Below are 20280 nucleotides of genomic sequence, written 5' to 3' on the forward strand. Positions count from 1 at the left end.
CACTCCTCGAATTCACTGTTGCCTTGTCTGGTGAGTCCTATGTCAGTGTATTATTTCTAAAACCAGTGATGCATCTCTTCAACACCTCCATCTTGAAGGAAGCAGAGGATGACACAGAGCTCACCAGGACCATAAAGACAACAGTGATGGGATACCTCAACCAAAAGTATAATGACCCAACAATGGATTATCTACTTAACATGGCATGCCTCGTTGACCCGAGATTCAAGCTTCAGTATACTCAGGAGGAGAAGAGAGAATACATCAAAGAGAGAGCTGTGTTGGAGATGCTGAAGGGAGAGAGATCTGTTGTGGTCAGGGAAGAGGAGTCCAGAGAAGAAGCCATGGGAGAAACTTCTATACCAGCCAAGAAAACAAAGCGGTCCCTGGCTACCTTTTTTTCAAACAGGCCCACCACTACTACTAACACAGAAGACTTGAGTGCACAGCAGGCAGTTGAGAGGGAGCTCGGCAACTACCTTCTGTCTCCAAATGCTGACAATGACTCAAATCCTCTGGATTGGTGGAAAGTCTATCAAAAGAACTTCCCTAGAGTAAGCCAACTGGCACAACATTACTTGTGCATTCAGGCCACAAGCTCCCCCTCTGAGAGGGTTTTTAGTACAGGTGGCAACATTGTCACATGTAAAAGAGCATCTCTGAAACCAGATAATGTAGACCAGCTAGTATTTCTTGCCAGAAACCTCTAGAGCCTGTCATAGGGTGTCATCAACACTCAACAATGTCCCTGCCCCCAGCAACATGTGTTTTGTTGTTGCTCTCTCTTTTTTCTGCAGCTGAGCACTTTTAATATTTTTTTATCCTGGCTGAAGCACTTTGGTTTATAAGAACAAGTTTTGTTACAAGAAGTTTTGTGTAAAGAATAATATAATCAGCCTATGTTACGGTTTAAATTTAAATATATTAATAAGGTCAGTCTGAGAGACTTATGTTTATTTGACTTTTCTTGTTTGTATAAAGGTTAAATGGATATAAAAGGTGAACGTTAATTACTTGTACCGTTTTTATTTCTAAAATATTAAGTAGTTTTATAGGAGGAGGTTTCATAGACTTGGCAAATTCATTTTTCAGAAGATTGTAGGTACAGACTTGGCAGTTTTTCTGAGGCTTTTATATTGTTCATATCGATATCGGAATTATATCCTATCGACCGAAATTAAGAAATATATCGTGATATAAAATTTAGCCATATCGTCCAGCCCTATGTTGATGGTGTGTAGATCTGCTGGTGTTATTGAGTGTGATGGTGTGTGCAGGTTGGCTGGTGTTATTGAGTGTGATGGTGTGATGTGTAGATCTGCTGGTGATATTGAGTGTGATGTTGATGGTGTGTGCAGGTTGGCTGGTGTTATTGAGTGTGATGGTGTGATGTTGATCGTGTGTAGATCTGCTGGTGTTATTGAGTGTGATGTTGATGGTGTGTGCAGGTTTGCTGGTTTTATTGAGTGTGATAGTGGGATGCTGATGGTGTGTGCAGGTCTGCTGGTGTTATTGAGTGTGATGGTGTAATGTTGATGGTGTGTAGATCTGCTGGGGTTATTGAGTGTGATGGTGTGTGCAGGTCGGCTGGTGTTATTGAGTGTGATGTTGATGGTGTGTAGGTCTGCTGGTGTTATTGAGTGTGATGTTGATGGTGTGTAGGTCTGCTGGTGTTATTGAGTGTGATGTTGATGGTGTGTAGGTCTGCTGGTGTTATTGAGTATGATGTTGATGGTGTGTAGGTCTGCTGGTGTTATTGAGTGTGATGTTGATGGTGTGTAGGTCTGCTGGTGTTATTGAGTGTGATGGTGTGATGTTGATCGTGTGTGTAGGTCTGCTGGTGTTATTGAGTGTGATGGTGTGATGCTGATGGTGTGTGCAGGTCTGCTGGTGTTATTGAGTGTGATGTTGATGGGGTGTGCAGGTCTGCTGGTGTTATTGAGTGTGATGGTGTGATGTTGATGGTGTGTGTGGGTCTGCTGGTGTTGAGTGTGATGTTGGTGTGTGCAGGTCTGCTGGTGTTATTGAGTGTGATGTTGATTGTGTGTGCAGGTCTGCTGGTGTTATTGAGTGTGATGTTGATGGTGTGTGCAGGTTTGCTGGTGTTATTGAGTGTGATGTTGATGGTGTGTGTAGGTCTGCTGGTGTTATTTAGTGTGATGGTGAGATGTTTATGGTGTGTGCAGGTCTGCTGGTGTTATTGAGTGTGGGGGTGTGATGTTGATGGTGTGTGTAGGTCTGCTGGTGTTATTTAGTGTGATGGTGTGATGTTGATGGTGTGTGCAGGTCTGCTGGGCGCAGGCTTTGAGCGCTTCGGCTCTCAGGAGAAGCTGAAGACGCAGCCGCTGGAACATCTGTTCGAGGTCAGAGGCGTGTGTGTGTTCTATGTGCCTTGGTCCTATGGGACGTACTGGAAGACTCATCTGTGTTCCCCCTGTTGCTGCAGGTGTACGTGCAGGTGAACCGCGAGGCCGAGTGTGACGAGAGTGTCCGTTCGGCGGCTGCTGGGTTTTACAGGCGTCTGGTGCAGCGGGAGGATCAGGCTCTGGCCCTGTGGACGCAGTTTCGGGAGATCACTGTGCTCGAGTACAAACGCATCTATCAGGTAACTTCATCATAACATGCATATGTCAACCATTATAGTTAACCAAAACTAAAACATTTTAGTTACTTGAAATAAATGTTCTGAGTTTATTCACATATCAAGCATTTCCATTTAAGTTTTCTTTAAGGCGCGCTTAAAATGACCCATGATTTTACATCAACTGTGACTTAAGCAAGTTTCCGATTCTAGTGAGCATTCGATTGGATATTTGATATTGATTCATTTGAACAAATTTTAGATACACGTCATTTTTCTTAAGCAAATGAAAACTCTCTCTCAACTTAAGCTGGGAACTGGACAGGTAAGCTGGTCACAAACACTTGAATGAACTCCTGAAAGAGTTAAAATACTGAACATAACTCACCATAACAAATTCTAACAGAAAAAGAAATGTGACCTTGCTATGATCCAGAAACACATTTTCAGTGATATAATTGTTTCTGCTCTCATTTGTTGTTGGAAAATAAACATTTTAACTGTGGCTGCCAAAAACAACATTTAATTATTTAATGTATGTAAATAAATATGTTAATAAAAATAAATTCAGAGTAAAAAACTGAACTGAGTGATCTGTCACGTCCAATCAAAACCAAATATGTTGTTTGAATTTAATATTTTGAGCACTGAAAGTTTTCTGTCAAGTAAATAGAGCAACATCTAGAGGAGGATTTATGTAGAGCCAGTAGTATATCATATGCTAGACTTGTGCAGAGATAAACAAAAACAAAAAAAATCTTTTTTTTCACCTGTTTGCTAGTCACAGCACTAACATATTGTTGCTTTAACTGCTTCTATTGTTCTCCTCATTTGTAAGTGGCATTGGATAAAAGATTTGTCTGTTAAGTGGTTAAACCGAGAGTGTGTGTCCTCTCTCAGCGTTTAGGAGTGGACTTTGACCATTACTCTGGAGAGTCTCTTCATGATGGTCAGACTCAGAGTGTGCTGGAAGAGCTGAAGACCAAACGCCTGCTGAAGACCTCAGAGTACAGCTCCTTGTGAACACAACACATACTTTCCTGCATACATTCAACATCTATGTGTTTCAATCGCATACATCCATCTGATTACATGCTCTCCTGCATACATTCAACATCTATCCATCTGATTACTGTTTCAACATAAACTAATAAATGTAATCTAATGCACATTTGTCAGTCATACATAAGTGAAACGGGTCGGATTTCTTCCCTCGAAAAAATCATTGCATAGTTTAAGTATTTGCATCTGATTGATTTAATTTAAATCATATTTTTCAAAATGCATTTATTCAAAATGCTTAGAATAAGAATCAATATTTTCATTGTGAAAACAATTGCATTCATTCAGTTAAAAAGTATGAACATGGTTAAAATGACTATGACTTTGAAACAGGCAATATTCAGTTAGATAAAATGTATGAGATTGAAACTAATTGGATTTACTGATGATAAATATATAAATCTGATGGTGTATTTAAAGTCCCTCTGCATCAATAACTTTATCCCTTAAAACTAATCTTTGATTATCGAAATTACACATTTAAAGTTTTTTTACTGTGAAAATAATATCTTCATGCCTTAAAATAGTTAGACTTTTAACTCTACACTCTTGCTTCATGAACCATGAATATGCATATTATAATAATTTATTAAATCCATAATCCAAATGGATGGAAATTTTATATGCAATTGCAATTCAAATACATAAATCTTAAATTTAGTTAATAAATAAATTATATTTAGTTAAACTTTATTAAATGTGTGTGATTATTTGTAATTGTCTGCGGTGACTGACTGTGATTGGTTGTTGCACAGGAAGGGCACAGGTGTGGTGGATCTGTCTGGGACGGGTGACATGTCGTCTTATGCCACATTAGTGCGCAGTGATGGGACGTCCCTGTACCTCACCAGGTGTGTCTCTCTCTCTCTCTCTCTCTCTCTCTCTCTCACATACACACAACGCGCATACATACACACGCACATATACATATATGCACACATACACATACATACACACATATACATATATTCACATACATGCATACACACACACACACAGTGCGTGAGTTTACCGCAGCGTCTCGTGACGGACATCCCTTCTGTGTGCTTTCAGAGATGTGGCAGCAGCGCTGGACAGGAAGCAGAGGTTTGGCTTTGATGAGATGATCTATGTGGTAAGAAGGGTCATGAATCTGCTGAGTCATGTGACTCCTCCACTATCTGCATCTGCTGAGTCATGTGACTCCTCCACCGTCTGCATTTGCTGAGTCCTCGTTCCCTCTTTCAGACAGATAAGAGTCAGACCGTCCACTTCAAGCAGCTCTTTCACATCCTGGCAGCCATGGGACACCAGTGGGCAGAGAGGTACACACACACTCACTGAACACACACACACACGTCTGGTTCACTATATTTGTGGGGACTCCGTAGGCGTAATAGTTTTTATACTGTCAAACTGTGTATATTCTGTCCCCTTACACTAACCCGACCCCTAAACCTACCAGATGCTGGATATTTCAGACAGTTCACGTTAGCGAGTAGCCTACGGCTAATAATAAACACGACTTTATCTGATTTTCTTTAACTTAATGTTGTTAATACACATTTAGTAAAAAAAAAAAAAAACATGCACGGTTTAATGCTCATCAATAAAGGGAAACGAGGAATCCACCAGCATGCCTCTGCTCAGCCTTGGTCCCTTGATCTGTCGGGATCTGTGTCTCAAGTCGATGATGTCACTCTGAGGGAGGCGTGGCCAGGCCCGCTGAACACACCCCAGTTCCTTGGCTCCATCCCCGTGCCAAAACCATAAAGTGAAACGCAAAGAGAAAATGGTATCTTAAGCTTCTTTTACAACTGTCATTGATTTTTGGAATAAATTATCTTTTTTTTGTTGTATCTTTTTTTAATTTTGTGCTTGTGGCGAAGGACGGGCGAGGGAAGTGAGAGAACGGCGTGAGGCCGGTGGTGCGATTGCTAATGAGCAACACCTGTGAAGCACACTGGTCTCGCATCTGTCACGGAGGAGCGGAAGCATAAAGGAGGAGCGACAACGTTGATGACCGAGAGAGGAACAGGCCTGTTTTTTAGTTGTTTTGGTTTCCCTCGTCCCTCGGCCGTCCTTCGCCACAGTGCTGCTTTATTTTTGTTTGCAAAAATAGCTTTTTCTCTCTCTCTATACTTGCAAATATGTGTGGAATGGATTTGACTCCATACAAATCCTTTCTGTAAAAAACTTTAACTCTAATATGTAAACAATAATAATTTTGAGCTTGGGTTTATCCAATTTTCAGATTTCTTCTACTTTTTTTGGAAATGTATGCCAATTAGAGCATATTTAATTAGATCATGCCTCATTTGCATAATTATACGTATTAAAATTTTCGAAATACAAGAAAATGTTAGCAATTCTAAATGTAATCAGTGACCAGGGTAAGTATGACGATATCTATTAGTTAAAGTGTTCTTATTCACCCGTGGTGTCTTTACTTAAAGGTTGTATCAGTGATTTCTGGCCCAAAAATAAATGTCTAATCTTTCCTAACGATCCGCTAGCTGCCCGCCCCATAAGCATGCCGTCCAAAAACCGCGTCTCTGTAGGTAGCCTAGGCTCTGAGATCTGCACACAAAAACAAATGGGTACAACCACCCCTCAAAACCAAAATAAAGTGTTCCAACCAATCACTGACAGGGGCGGGTGTTCCTCCGATTTCGCGTCCAGCCGTGCACGAGTGCAAAACCTCACAACACCCGCCCCTGTCAATTTTGGGTTTTCATGAGCTGTATGCCAAAATCATCAGTATTAAAACAATAAAAGACCTGAAATATTTCAGTTGGTGTGCAATGAATCTAAAATATATGAAAGTTTAATTTTTATCATTACATTCTGGAAAATAATTAACTATCACAATATGCTTATTTTGTGTGTGTGTGTGTGTGTGTGTGTGTGTATATATATACACACAAACACACACTGCGCCACCGCCGCTAGTTGGTCCATTACCCAAAACTGTCACCGTCACAGCCCAATGAGGGTTATGTGTTAGCTCCAATTAGTTACCTGATTTGTAAGTAGCCGCAGTAAACCCTCGTTTGAGGTGACACAAGCCAAGCTGGAGTGTGGAAGTCAGCAGCCGGGCTTTTCTAGCTAGTTGTTTTGGTTCAGGAGGATCTGTAACGACCATTGCTGTTTGTTTGCGGCACTCAGTGACTCTGTCCACAACTCTGCACAGCTTGATGAAACACACTGATGACCTGTGGTGTGTGTGCGAGCAGGTGTGTGGAGTTATGGAAATACACTTGTTGACGGGCAGGCAGGACATCCTGTCATTGCATTTATCAAAACCATTGCATACCCTACCTTTTTGAAAGGTTCATAAATACTGTAAAATATATTGCTTATTGTTAGTTCATGTTATTCAATGCAGTAACTAATGTTAATAAATGAGACCTTATTGTAAAGTTACCCGATCCTTCAATACATTTTCTTATAGTTCACATCCCTAAAAAGGAGATGTGTGTATCTGCAAATACTTTAGAAATACAAAGAAAGTGCACTCATATTATTTATGAATGGGAGAAAGTGCAATGTTCAATATGGCTGAATAAGCCCCGCCTTCTAAATAAAAGAGCCAATCGCTGATTGGTGAAATCAACGCATCACTGCAGCTGCCGTTAGAAGCTCTGGTTGCTATAGCAGCCAGAGAGGCGTTGCAAAGATGGCCGCCGAGAGAAATTACTTTCCTTAAAGGGACTTTGCTATCTGACTGAGAGTGTGTGTGTGTGTGTGTGTGTGTGTGTGTGTGTGTGTGTGTGTGTGTGTGTGTGTGCGCGGCAGGTGTCGTCATGTGGCGTTTGGGCTGGTGCAGGGCATGAGCACACGCCGTGGGGAGGTGGTGTTCCTGGAGGACGTGCTGGAGGAGGCGCGGAGCCGCATGATCAACAACATGAGGCAGTCCAGAAGTGAGAGACCACCAATCACGAGCACTGATGGCCTGCGTCACGCCCTCATTCTAGAGCCACACTCCTTTAGTTCCTGCACACATGCTCTGCGACAATCCGATGATGGCTGGGTTTTTTGTGGTAGACACTGTAAATACATTTGTGAATTTTAATGGACCCTTTGGGTTCTCAGAAACAAATAATATAAGCGTTCTAATTACCAATGCAAAATAAAAAATCGCGTGGACAACAGAAGATTTTTTTTTTGCGAGATAGATTTAGAAATATGTCATATATGCCCTCAATGTTGCCTTGTGTTGAAATATGCTGTTGTGTTATAAACTAGTTCATATATATATCGTCGCTGCCCGATGAAACTCACGTATGTCCAAGACGGTTAATTTTCAGGAAGTGAAAAAAACACCGTAATTTCAAAAGCAGTTGAACGTAGCGTTGCATACTTGGTACGGCATCTTTAAATGTTACCATATTCTTGCCAGTGTAATGATATAATTCACATTTGACCAAAATCGAGTTTAAATGGACATACGTGCATATTTTACAGTAACGGTGGTCGATAAGCGTTCTTCCCATCATTAATTAGAATGACCAAGTCGCGTTTCATATTGACAGATGAATAGGCTACACTCAGTTTATTGAATAGCCTACGTCTCAGTTTATTAAATACGCTCAGTTTATTAAATGTCTCTTGCAAACTATGAAGGGACAATGAATCAATACACTGACATGGCAATGCTAGACTGATACTTTGTTTGCACAGTCCTACCGTAATTTTGTGAATATATAATAAACTTGAGAACAGTTGTCAAAAACAAACGTTTGCTGATACTTTACCTCACAGTGTTATTCGGCTATCCAATGCTGAGCTTCCAGAGATGCTTGAGATGAAACTTCACGAGACCGGCGAGATGCCTCCACAGGGTGGGAGATACGCGGCGTGATTGACAGCTTTGACACCAAATGGATATACGTGAAAATCAGATGACATGATTTCACAACTTTTCATTGGTCATTTAGATAATGTGAAGCATACTGTATACGGAAATGAACCTGGACATTCTATCCGTCGAAAAATCTCAAAATCGGCAAAATGGACATACGCGGTTTTCATCTGTCAGCGACGATATATATATATATATACATTCACCTAAAGTTTTTTTAGGAACACCATACTAATACTGTGTTTGACCCCCTTTCGCCTTCAGAACTGCGTTAATTCTACATGGCATTGATTCAACAAGGTGCTGAAAGCATTCTTTCGAAATGTTTGCCCATATTGATAGGATAGCATCTTGCAGTTGATGGAGATTTGTGGGATGCACATCCAGGGCATGAAGCTCCCGTTTCACCACATCCCAAAGATGCTCTATTGGGTTGAGATCTCGTGACTCTGGGGGCCATTTTAGTACAGTGAAATCATTGTCATGTTCAAGAAACCAATTTGAAATGATTCGAGCTTTGAGACATGGTGCAGCATTATCCTGCTGGAAGTAGCCATCAGAGGATGGGTACATGGTGGCCATAAAGGGATGGACATGGTCAGAAACAATGCTCAGGTAGGCTGTGGCATTTAAACGATGCCCAATTGGCACTAAGGGGCCTAAAGTGTGCCAAGAAAACATCCCCCACACCATTACACCAACACCACCAGCCTGCACAGTGGTAACAAGGCATGATGGATCCATGTTCTCATTCTGTTTACGCCAAATTCTGACTCTACCATCTGAATGTCTCAACAGAAATCGAGACTCATCAGACCAGGCAACATTTTTCCAGTCTTCAACTGTCCAATTTTGATGAGCTCTTGCAAATTGTAGCCTCTTTTTCCTATTTGTAGTGGAAATGAGTGGTACCCGGTGGGGTCTTCTGCTGTTGTAGCCCATCCACCTCAAGGTTGTGCGTGTTGTGGCTTCACAAATGCTTTGCTGCATACCCCTGTTGTAACGAGTGGTTATTTCAGTCAAAGTTGCTCTTCTATCAGCTTGAATCAGTCGGCCCATTCTCCTCTGACCTCTAGCATCAACAAGGCATTTTCGCCCACAGGACTGCCGCATACTGGATGTTTTTCTCTTTTCACACCATTCTTTGTAAACCCTAGAAATGGTTGTGTGTGAAAATCCCAGTAACTGTGCAGATTGTGAAATCCTCAGACCGACTCGTCTGGCACCAACAACCATGCCACGCTCAAAATTGCTTACATCACCTTTCTTACCTATTCTGACATTCAGTTTGGAGTTCAGGAGATTGTCTTGACCAGGACCACGCCCCTAAATGCATTGAAGCAACTGCCATGTGATTGGTTGATTAGATAATTGCATAAATGAGAAATTGAACAGGTGTTCCTATAACCCCTAATCAGTAAAAGTTGGGACATTTTGTAAAATGCAATAAAATCAAGAATCTGTGATTTGTTCATTCTATTTATCCTTTTATTAGCTGACAAAAGTACAAAGAGAAGTTTCCCAATGTTTTCACTGACCAACATAATTGTATTTTGTAAATATGAACAAACTTTGATTTTGATGGCTGCAACACACCCCAAAAAAGTTGGGACAGAGACCAAATAAAAGTGAATAGATTATCCAAATAAGATTATCCAACTATTTTGAAACAGTCCACAATGAGCAGGTGAATTGGTAATAGTTGAGGGTATCATGTTTGGGTGTAAAAGTACTTCTCAGTCTTTTTAAGCAAAGATGGGTCATGGCTCACCACTTTGTCCCAAATATCTTGAGAGAATTGTCAAACAATTAAAAAATACCATTTCTCAATGCAAGATTGCAAAGAATTTATGCCTTTCATCATCTTCCATATATAATATAGTCACAAGATTCAGGGAATACAGAGAAATCTCAGTCTGTGTTGGGCAAGGCAGTAGACCTCTGTTGAATGTGTGACCTTTGAGCCCTCAGATGGCATTGCACAAGATATCATCATGCTAATCCGTTAAATACAGCCACATGTGCACAGGAGTAATTTGGAAAACCATTTTCACTGAACACAGTCTGACTCTGCATCAAGAAATGCCACTTGAATCTCTGTTACGCAAGGAGAAAGCTTTACATCAGTTCTATGTGGAGATGCCGGCGAGTTCTCTGGGCCTGAGCTCATCTCAGATGGTCTAGAAGACAGTGGGAATGTGTGCTGTGGTCAGATGACTCCATGTTTCAGCTTGTTTTTGGAAAAAATGGACACAGAGTTCTCAGTCCCAAAGACGAAAGGGACCAACCAGAATCTCACCAGCGACAGGTGCAAAAGCAAACATCTGTCCTGGTACTGAGGTGTATCATTGCAAACGGTATGGGTAACTTGCATTATTGTGAAGGTACCATTGACATGTATTTGGACTGTACAGAGACATAAACTGCCATCAAGATGACATCTTTCCTGGTAAGCAAGACAATGCCAGGCTTCATTCTGCACGTGCTAAAACTGAGTGGTTTCTAGACACTCTGCACCATAGAAGAGATGTGCCTGCCTGTTTACTGCAGTCCAGATATGTCTCTTATGGAAAATGTATGACCCATCATGAAAAGGAGAATCAGGCAACGATGACCACAGACTGTTGAGCGGCTGTATTGGGCAAATATACCACTAGCAAAACTCGAACAATTAGTATCCTCAACTCCCAAATGATTAAAAAGTGTAATTAAAAGGAAATGTGAAGTGACACAGTGGTAAACATGTCTCTGTCCCAACTTTTTTGGGGTGTGTTGCAGCCATCAAAATCAAAATTTGTTCATATTTACAAAATACAATTGTTGGTCAGTGAAAACATTTGAAAACTTCTCTTTGTACTTTTTTCAGTTAAAAAAAAGTTTAAATAGAATTAACAAAGCACAGATTCTTGATTTTAATGCATTTTACAAAATGTCCCAACTCTTTCTGATTTGGGGTTCTCATAATCCTTTAGGTGAGTGTATATACACAGTAATCAACATTTGAATTGGATCAATAAAGTTCATACAATACAATACAATGTTTATTTATAAAGCACATTTAAAAACAACCAAAGCTGACCAAAGTGCTGTACGGAACAGAATAAAATAAAAATAAAACAACCAATAAAGGAACACACAACAATAAATAAACAAGAATCGTACCTAAATCAAAGAGTATTAAAAGCCAAAGAGAATAATGACGTCTTTAAAGAAGGTTTGATGTTGGAAACAGAGGGAGCTAGTCTAATGTAGAGAGCTGGTCGGGCCTGCGGTCGCAAAAGCCGATTGCCCGGTTGTTGAAGTCTAGATTTAGGCTGAATGAGCAGACCGTGATCTCTGAGCTCCAGAAGGAGTGTACAGACAGAGCACATCGCTTCGGTACTGAGGGGAAAATTTGTTGGGGGCCTTAAAAACAAATAATACAATTTTAAAATCATTTCTAAATTTGACAGGTAGCCAGTGCAGTGTGAATGAAATAGGGCTGATCGACGACCCCTTGAGAGGCCCAGTGAGGACTCTAGCTGTAGACAGCAGAGCGAAGACTGAGAGACACCAATATAAAGTGAATTACTATAGTCTAGATGAGATGTTACGAAAGCATGAATCGCTGTTTGGAAGTTACTCTGGGATAAAAAGGGTTTCACTTTAAAGTTGGCGAAGATGAAAAAAGCATGATTTTACAACAGTAGTGATCCGTTTCTCACATTTAAGGTTGTGATCAAACAGAAAGCCCAGATTTCAAGCACATTAACATGGCATGAGGAACTGGTTTTGGTTAACTGGGGCTCTTTCTGTGTATTGTGCAGCTTCAAAAGTGCTGGAGGAGCCGGAACAGACGGCTGAGAGGATTGGGATCAGCGCTTTAATCATACAGGTGTGTGTACACACACACACACACACACACACACACACACACACACACACGTACACGCACACACACACACATATGTACACACCCACACACACACACATACATATATACACACACACTTACATATACACACTCACATATACACACACATACACAGACACACATACACACACACACACACACACACACACACATATTTACACACATATACACACACACATATACTGTATATACAAACACTTATACACACACACATACATACAGACACACACATATTTACACACACACACACACATACATACACATACATACACATATACATATACACATACATACATAAATACATACATGCATGCATGCATAGACACACACACATATATATATACACACACGCACACACACACACACACACACACACACACACACACACACGTATACATATATACACACACATACATACATACATACATGTATACATACACGCACGCATACATACATACATACACACACACACATACATATATATACACACACACTCTCTCACTCAAGCACCAGAACGGTTCCTCTATGGATAAAGCCTGACTGCATTTCACTTCTGAAATGTGTGATTTTTTTTTTGTGTGATCTGCCCTGGCAGGCATAATTTCATATTGATTGTTGTCATATTCAGTCTGAGTGCGTGTAATTTTTGTATAGCTACATGCTATCGGTTTGTGTACTGATGTTTATCTAATGTGTTTGTCAGGACTTCAAAGGGCCTCTGATGTCAGACTATAAATTTGATTGGGACAAAGTCCTGCAGACTCAAGGAGACACGGGTGTGTTTCTGCAGTACACACACGCCCGGCTCTGCAGGTACACACACACGCACACACACACACACACACACACACACACACACACACACACACACACACACACACACACACACACACACACACACCAAATATATACAATGCATGAACTATTGAATATTGGTTTATATACAGCTAGTTGCTATAATACCATTAAAAAAAACTGTATACAGTTTACAAATGAGGATGACAACTAAAGGAGTTTTTGGGAGAGTTTAGCTCACTTCTCGGTACAGACTTGTTCCCAAACTATGCATGGGGAGTATTAAACGACTGGAGCGGCTTGTTTCATGATGTTCAAATACTTGTAGTGCCCCTATTATGCTATTTTAAAAGGCTATTAATTCTTTTGGTATCTCCTATAACAGGTTTACATGCATCCAAAGTCAAAAACACTTTAATTTACTCATTATATTCACTGCAGCATCAGCACTTTTCTCACTGTGTCTGAAACAGTTCAATCAGAGATTCAGTCTCTCTAAACTTCTCCTTTCTGAGAGCCTCCTCTGCTCTCGAATTACCCAGTCTATTGTGATTGGTCTACTCTGCTGATTGGTCAGATTGTCAAGTCTGTTGTGATTGGTCTACTCTACTCTGATTGGTCAGATGGCCCAGTCTGTTGTGATTGGTCTGCTCTTCTATTATTGGTCAGATGACCCAGTCTGTTGTGATTCGTCTACTCTGCTCTGATTGGTCAGATGGCCCAGTCTGTTGTGATTGGTCTGCTCTTCTCTGATTGGTCAGATGACCCAGTCTGTTGTGATTCGTCTACTCTGCTCTGATTGGTCAGATGGCCCAGTCTGTTGTGATTGGTGTACTCTGCTCTGATTGGTCAGATGACCCAGTCTGTTGTAATTGGTCTACTCTGCTGATTGGTCAGATGGCCCAGTCTGTTGTGATTGGTCTACTCTGCTCTGATTGGTCAGATGACCCAGTCTGTTGTGATTGGTCTACTCTACTCTGATTGGTCAGATGGCCCAGTCTGTTGTGATTGGTCTACTCTGCTCTGATTGGTCAAATGGCCCAGTCTGTTGTGATTGGTCTGCTCTCCTCTGATTGGTCAGATGACCCAGTCTGTTGTGATTGGTCTACTCTGCTCTGATTGGTCAGATGACCCAGTCTGTTGTGATTGGTCTACTCTTCTCTGATTGTTAGATGGCGCAGTCTGTTGTGATTGGTCTACTCTGCTCTGATTGGTCAGATGGCCAAGTCTGTTGTGATTATTCTGCTCTGATTGGTGGATTTGCTTTGTCAGCAGAAAACAGCGTCTTCTCAACATGAACACCACAAACCAAACTCTTCCAGTCTCAGATAAACTACAGTGTTTGAGGTGTAAAGGAGACGCTGTTCAGCCAACCAAGACATGCAAATTACTTACAAACCTACATAGGACTGGAATTACTGAAGTCTCGTTTCAGGCTGTTCAAATTCGTTCTTTCTTTTAAGAAGACAACAACTCAATTTATGTGCACTTAGATTTGTAAAAAAATTTGCAGACCTTTTACATTCACAAACAGCTGTATTAAACTACATGAAAGGGAATTTACCAAAAAGCAAAATAGGGGCACTTTAAATAAATTCACGACCCGTCTCTCTGGATTGGACAACATCTGTGTCTAATGGCTTTAATCTGTATTATGGATGGTTGCGTCAGTCAGTTGAAGTGCTGTAATAGTTTCATGTGTCACTCCAAACTGTCTGTCTTCTCACTTCAGGTCATTTAGACTCTAATCTATATTCATTTATTTGGTATCCCATTTATTATGTCTATCCCAGTCCTGATGCACTGTCAGGGGTTTAATTTGCAGTAATGACCAGATGAATGTGCAGATCTGGCTCATGAATATGTTTGTGTAGTGCTGCTGTGTTTGTCTTCACAGTTTGCTGAGGAGACATGTGAGTGAGACGTACTCTTGCCATGACGTCTCTCCTCTCATGGACAGCAGAAGTATTTCAGTTCTCCAGCACCTGCTCAGGTGAGCCTCACCTTTCTCACACATACTTCACATATATAACATCACCGCTGGAACACAGTACTGATCTAAAGCCAGTGAGGCTGGTCCGACAACATCACTGGAGGAGGCAGGGACGCACGCACCCAGATAAATGCTGAATCGTATCAGTATGGATACTATGAGCTGGGTTTGTTTTAAAGCTCATCTATTCAGTTCACATCATATAAATAATGAATGACACAATAGTGGGATACATGCTGTCATGAGTTTATGTGCAATTGTTTTCCAGTAAACAGAAACACACAGCTATGAATCAGTTCCAGGTCTGTCAACCATTTATTATCAATGGAAAGTATTGGTAGGCTGGATCAGTGTGTTGTGATTGGTCGAGCGCTTCGAGTGTGTTTGGGAAATGTCCCGCCCCTTCCTATAACCACCTGTTTAACACAATACTGTAAGCCCGACTCAATCGGCCCAATGGATGTTTCCATTAGAACAGGTGAAGGTCTCTGCGTGTTACTTTCTTTCCACGTGGCAAAGTAATTTGATTAAATGAAATACATTTTCTCATATGTATTAACTCGTTATTTCATCTGACTCCATAAATGAAAAAGGTTTTAATGATATCTGTGCAACATTAAGTGTGAGCGAATGTTTGACTATTCTTTTTAACTCTTTACTGAAAATGATGTCAGAATCGATTAGAATAAAGTCAGATGTTTACAATTTATTATGTCAGGTAAATGTATCATGCCAATTTCTTAATCAGTTCAAAGCAAAACATTAAATGCTCTCGAATAAAGAGGAGAAAAGATGCGAACCTGACATTAGAAAATGCATGATGCTGAGTGTCTCGGCGACTCTTAGCATTCACAGGCTGATCTCAGGTACAAATCGCACTGAGACTCTGGTTGCATTTCACATGCTAACAATGTGAATTTGCATTCAGAGGTTACACTTTTGAGAGCAGGAAACCATTTGCCTGGAAGACACACCCTCCTCTGTGTGAAAGTTATCTCTAAACTCTTCTTACCTTCTGCTTTACTTCTTTGGGAATGAGACCTTTGTTCCAGTCGCACTGAGACATTTCAAATGATACTAAACGTGTAATACTGTACTATAATTATTCACATTAACCCGAATAGATTTTTGGGTTAATTTCAAGTGAGAGAAAGGGAAGAGGGGATGGGGGGGGTCAAGGCATATGCAGAGTTTTGCCTCTGTGATACCGCGAGTATCTCAACATGAGAGAGGGGGAGGTGAGACTTGCATCTCAAATGGTGCACAAGAGAGAAATTCTCTTTGTTTTCTCAGTTTCCCGCTCTTCCAGTTTTTCCAGTCTTACAGTTTACTAACTCAACCAGGCCCCGCCCCTTTACTCTGCGTATGAATTATTATGAGGAATATTGTGACGTGTTCGTTCCCAGAAGAAACTCAAGACTACAATGGAGGCGTTTCAGGAGTTCAGAAACACTGACACTGATATAGAGAATAACTCTCCGTTTTCATGCTCCAACAGCAACATTACACACTATAGAAAGTTGAAAAAGCGTAGTAGGTTCTCTTATAGGACGAACTCTGACAAATGTCTTGAGATGTGGTATAAGCGGTCCGTTGAAGAATAAAGCAGCAGAGGTTGACCGTTTATTTATTCCAAATAATAATTTGTGAATGGAGACTTTGATTCTAGTATGAAAGTGTAATTGTACCACAGTAACGTCTGACTGGCTAATGGTTTTCAGATATGATGAAGTGCTTCTTCAGTCGGTGAATGACCTGCAGCCCAGACACCTGGTCAACTTCCTCATGACCCTCAGGTACACGTGATCATCCCAGTTCACCTACTTACACCACGCTGAGTAAGTGTGAGTGTGTAGCAGAAGGGTAGGCAAGCTTTGAGACAAACTACCACACCATAATTGGCCTGTTAATCATCATGTCGCAGTTAAAGTTGTCCTCCTCTGCGCAGTGGAGATAGGCCTATTTCACAAAAATGGCCACCAAGACCGGAAGTAGAGTAAACTCTTTTTCGGTGAAAGCGCTAGCAGTTGCAGTCGGAGGACAAATGCGGAGACTAAAAGCGGTCCGTCCTGTTGCGTACCTTTTTATGTTTCAATCCAAAGAAGAAACAACCCTATTTACACTTCACAACTTTCCGTGTTTTCATGGAACAACTGGGGAGACGCCAGACACGTGTAAAGGAGGAAGCAGATGTTGAAATTGAGTGTTGATGCAGGGGTTCGGGAGTGATGCCCTGACAAAACATGTTTATATTGCACTTGATTGTTATCCGATTTGCACGTCATGCACTTTTATTTATTATTATTAACTGTTGGCAATTTAAAATTGTTTGTAGAAGTTGTTTTCTGTAATTTTCTTACCCTTTTTTCCTGGGTGCGCTTTGCCAGGCCTGCTGTTTACTTGTGCAAGCAAGGGCAGCTGGAACATTTATTAAACGTGTCGAATACTTTCCAAACCGTTACATATAGTATTATAAATTCAGACGTTTGTGATATACAAAAATAAACATATTAGAATAACTTTTAAAGTTGTGTAAACACGAAGCAGTTTTTCCCGTGAGTGGGACTGGAAAACCCGGAGTGGATCAAGAGCGGAGTGATGACAGCACGCTTAGAGCGCAGCGAGGAACGGGCTTTTGCTCCACTCCAGGCTTTATCACATCCCCCTCAGCAGAGTGAACACCTCGTCCTTCCCATTCAAACTAAAATTAAGACATTTATTACACTATTTGAGAAATGTAAGTATATTTACGGCCCTAAAATTATGAAAAGTGAATTTAAGACACAAGGACAGGGGGGAATCCTGATATTGACGGAAATCCGTCGTAGACTCTCGTAGCGACGGATAACTTTAATCCTTGTATGATGAAGTGTATTACTGAATATAAAATTTACATACATTATATATTTTTTAATATATGAAAATTCCTTATGTATTATTCAATATATTGTAATATATTAACACCATATATTATTCTGTATATTTTAAACCATTTATGCCTGTGAGCTGTTAAACCGTTTCATATATTAATCATTCATATATAGGGAAATATATTTTATTTTCATAAGGTGACCTCAGACATTAAAATGTTATTTTGTAACATCATGATTTTTTTTAAAACATGTAATATCACTCACTTCATGTTTTTAGTCTAACCATTTTTTTATTATAGCAACTTTAGGTCAAATTCACTGTAAAGATGTACAATTCTTAGTTTCATTCATGGTGGTAACATGAAAAATGAGCCATAATCTAGTGGAAGATTGCTGCAACCTCCTGGGCAAACTAACACCTAATAACATGAATTTGTAACAAAAGCCCCTAGATTTCACTCATAGCAATCAGACATCATTTCAATCTATTTATTTATTGTGTTTAGATATAGTAACGTTAAATGTGAGCTTAGTCATCAAGTGGCATGCCATTTAAATGAATGGAACTTTTTTTTTAATGTAAGCAAACGTCAAGAATTTGTAACCTTTGTCCAATTTCACCGATCTTTTCACAGCTCCCTGAAAACTGTCAACAAAACGGACAACATCTGCTATTCTTACTTTTGTCAGATATATGAATGACAGAGAGAAAACAAGCTGTTCACAGTCCATTTTGAGAATGAATGACGATCGTAGCGGGCGGCGGCGCGACCAGAAGACTTTATGTCGTCTGTGTCACTCTGGCGTGATTTAACTTCTGCCCAGTTGTTCCTAGGAAACCAGCAAAACACGGAAAGCTGTGAAGTGATAAATAGGGTTGTTTCTTCTTTGGGTTGAGACATAAAAAGGTATGCAACAGGACGGACCGCTTTTAGTCTCCGCATTTGTTCTCCGACTGCAACTGCTAGCGCTTTCACCGGAAAAGAGTTTACTCTACATCCGGTCTCGGTCGCCATTTTGTGAAATAGGCCAATTGGCTGTTGTGTCGGGCCTTGGGCTGGTTCTGCACTGCATGCCTTGCTTTGTTAATGCATCACATATTAGCTGTGATACATACAACATCTATTAATAGCCTAACAAGGAATGCATAAAAAGAACAAAAAAGTTAGTATACCGTTTTAAGGTAAGATACTACAGGACATTTTTTTCATGCACTGGTCAATTTTGAGACTACATTTCCTATCATCAAATACAGATGAAACGCATCATTAGCTCTTTATTTTGGTGCTTAAGCAGGACCTGACGCCAGCTTTACTGCAGGACCGACACAGAGGCGGAAAAGCCTCGTAAACACTTAGTTCTTACAGAGATCCACCAGTAGTCAGGTCGCCACTGGGGGATGGGGTGTGAAAACACAACCTTTTGAAAACGGGTTTCAAAGTGCACGTTCTTGAAAACAATACTTACATGAAATATCCAAATGGAAAAACTTTTCAGTTTTCAGTACTTTGTGTAAACACACCCTTAGACTACGTTCACATCAGTCCAAATCAGATTATTTGTGTATCTGATTGGAATCTGATCTAAAATAATTGATGTCCACACTCGTGCATTGCAACTGTTGGTTTCTATGGTAATGTCATTGTGCAATACAGATAAGTCTTATTTACAACATGACAGTGTATAGACAATGTTATTCTTTCACTGTTCACTCTTGTGAAAATGATCAGATTACAGATGCACAAAAACGAGGTTTGGACTGACAGTCTGAACGAGGCTTTTAACAGAATGTGTAGAGCAGTGAGTCAACAGGACTGTGACTGAGGTTTATGGTCTGTCTGTGTTTGTTCTGATGAGGTTTTACTGTGTTTTCAGTCACCTGGTGGCGTCGGCTCATCGAGAGCTGCCCGTGAAGGGAAGTCCAGCAGCGACGGCCCAGGTAAACACACACACACACTTACTATCAGAGACTGTTCAGCAGCTGGACCGACGCTTACAGTGTGTGTTTCCTCAGGCCCGACTGTGTCTGTTCAGCTCCGTCCGCTCAGTGCTGGCCAGTGGTATGAGGATTCTGGGTATTACACCAGTTGACAAAATGTGAATTCCTGTAATAAAAGTATTTTTCTTCAATATTTGTTCATTTCTTGGTTAACACACAACATCATGTTTTATGCATTTATTGCCCATATTTAAAAATCACTGTGAAATGATGCTGCACAA

General features: G+C 40.6%; 1 protein-coding gene across 1 annotated transcript in view; it reads left to right on the plus strand.

Annotated features, from left to right (window-relative positions):
• rars2 (arginyl-tRNA synthetase 2, mitochondrial) overlaps window positions 1–20190 on the plus strand; it is a 33768-nt gene extending 13578 nt beyond the window's left edge. Inside the window, exons 8-20 of the mRNA XM_077220362.1 lie at window positions 2287–2363; window positions 2447–2605; window positions 3482–3588; window positions 4399–4494; window positions 4697–4757; window positions 4871–4947; window positions 7421–7545; window positions 12293–12360; window positions 13103–13212; window positions 15092–15187; window positions 16909–16983; window positions 19936–19999; window positions 20075–20190. Coding sequence (XP_077076477.1) covers window positions 2287–2363; window positions 2447–2605; window positions 3482–3588; window positions 4399–4494; window positions 4697–4757; window positions 4871–4947; window positions 7421–7545; window positions 12293–12360; window positions 13103–13212; window positions 15092–15187; window positions 16909–16983; window positions 19936–19999; window positions 20075–20161 — 1202 coding nt within the window. The 3' untranslated portion in view covers window positions 20162–20190. The remainder of the gene's footprint in view (window positions 1–2286; window positions 2364–2446; window positions 2606–3481; window positions 3589–4398; window positions 4495–4696; window positions 4758–4870; window positions 4948–7420; window positions 7546–12292; window positions 12361–13102; window positions 13213–15091; window positions 15188–16908; window positions 16984–19935; window positions 20000–20074) is intronic.
• Window positions 20191–20280: the final 90 nt, after the last annotated feature.

The sequence above is a fragment of the Siphateles boraxobius genome, unplaced genomic scaffold (assembly GCF_051911475.1).
Source record: "Siphateles boraxobius isolate OS27281-9 unplaced genomic scaffold, OSU_SipBor_1 8, whole genome shotgun sequence".
NCBI classification, from domain to species: Eukaryota; Metazoa; Chordata; class Actinopteri; order Cypriniformes; family Leuciscidae; genus Siphateles; species Siphateles boraxobius.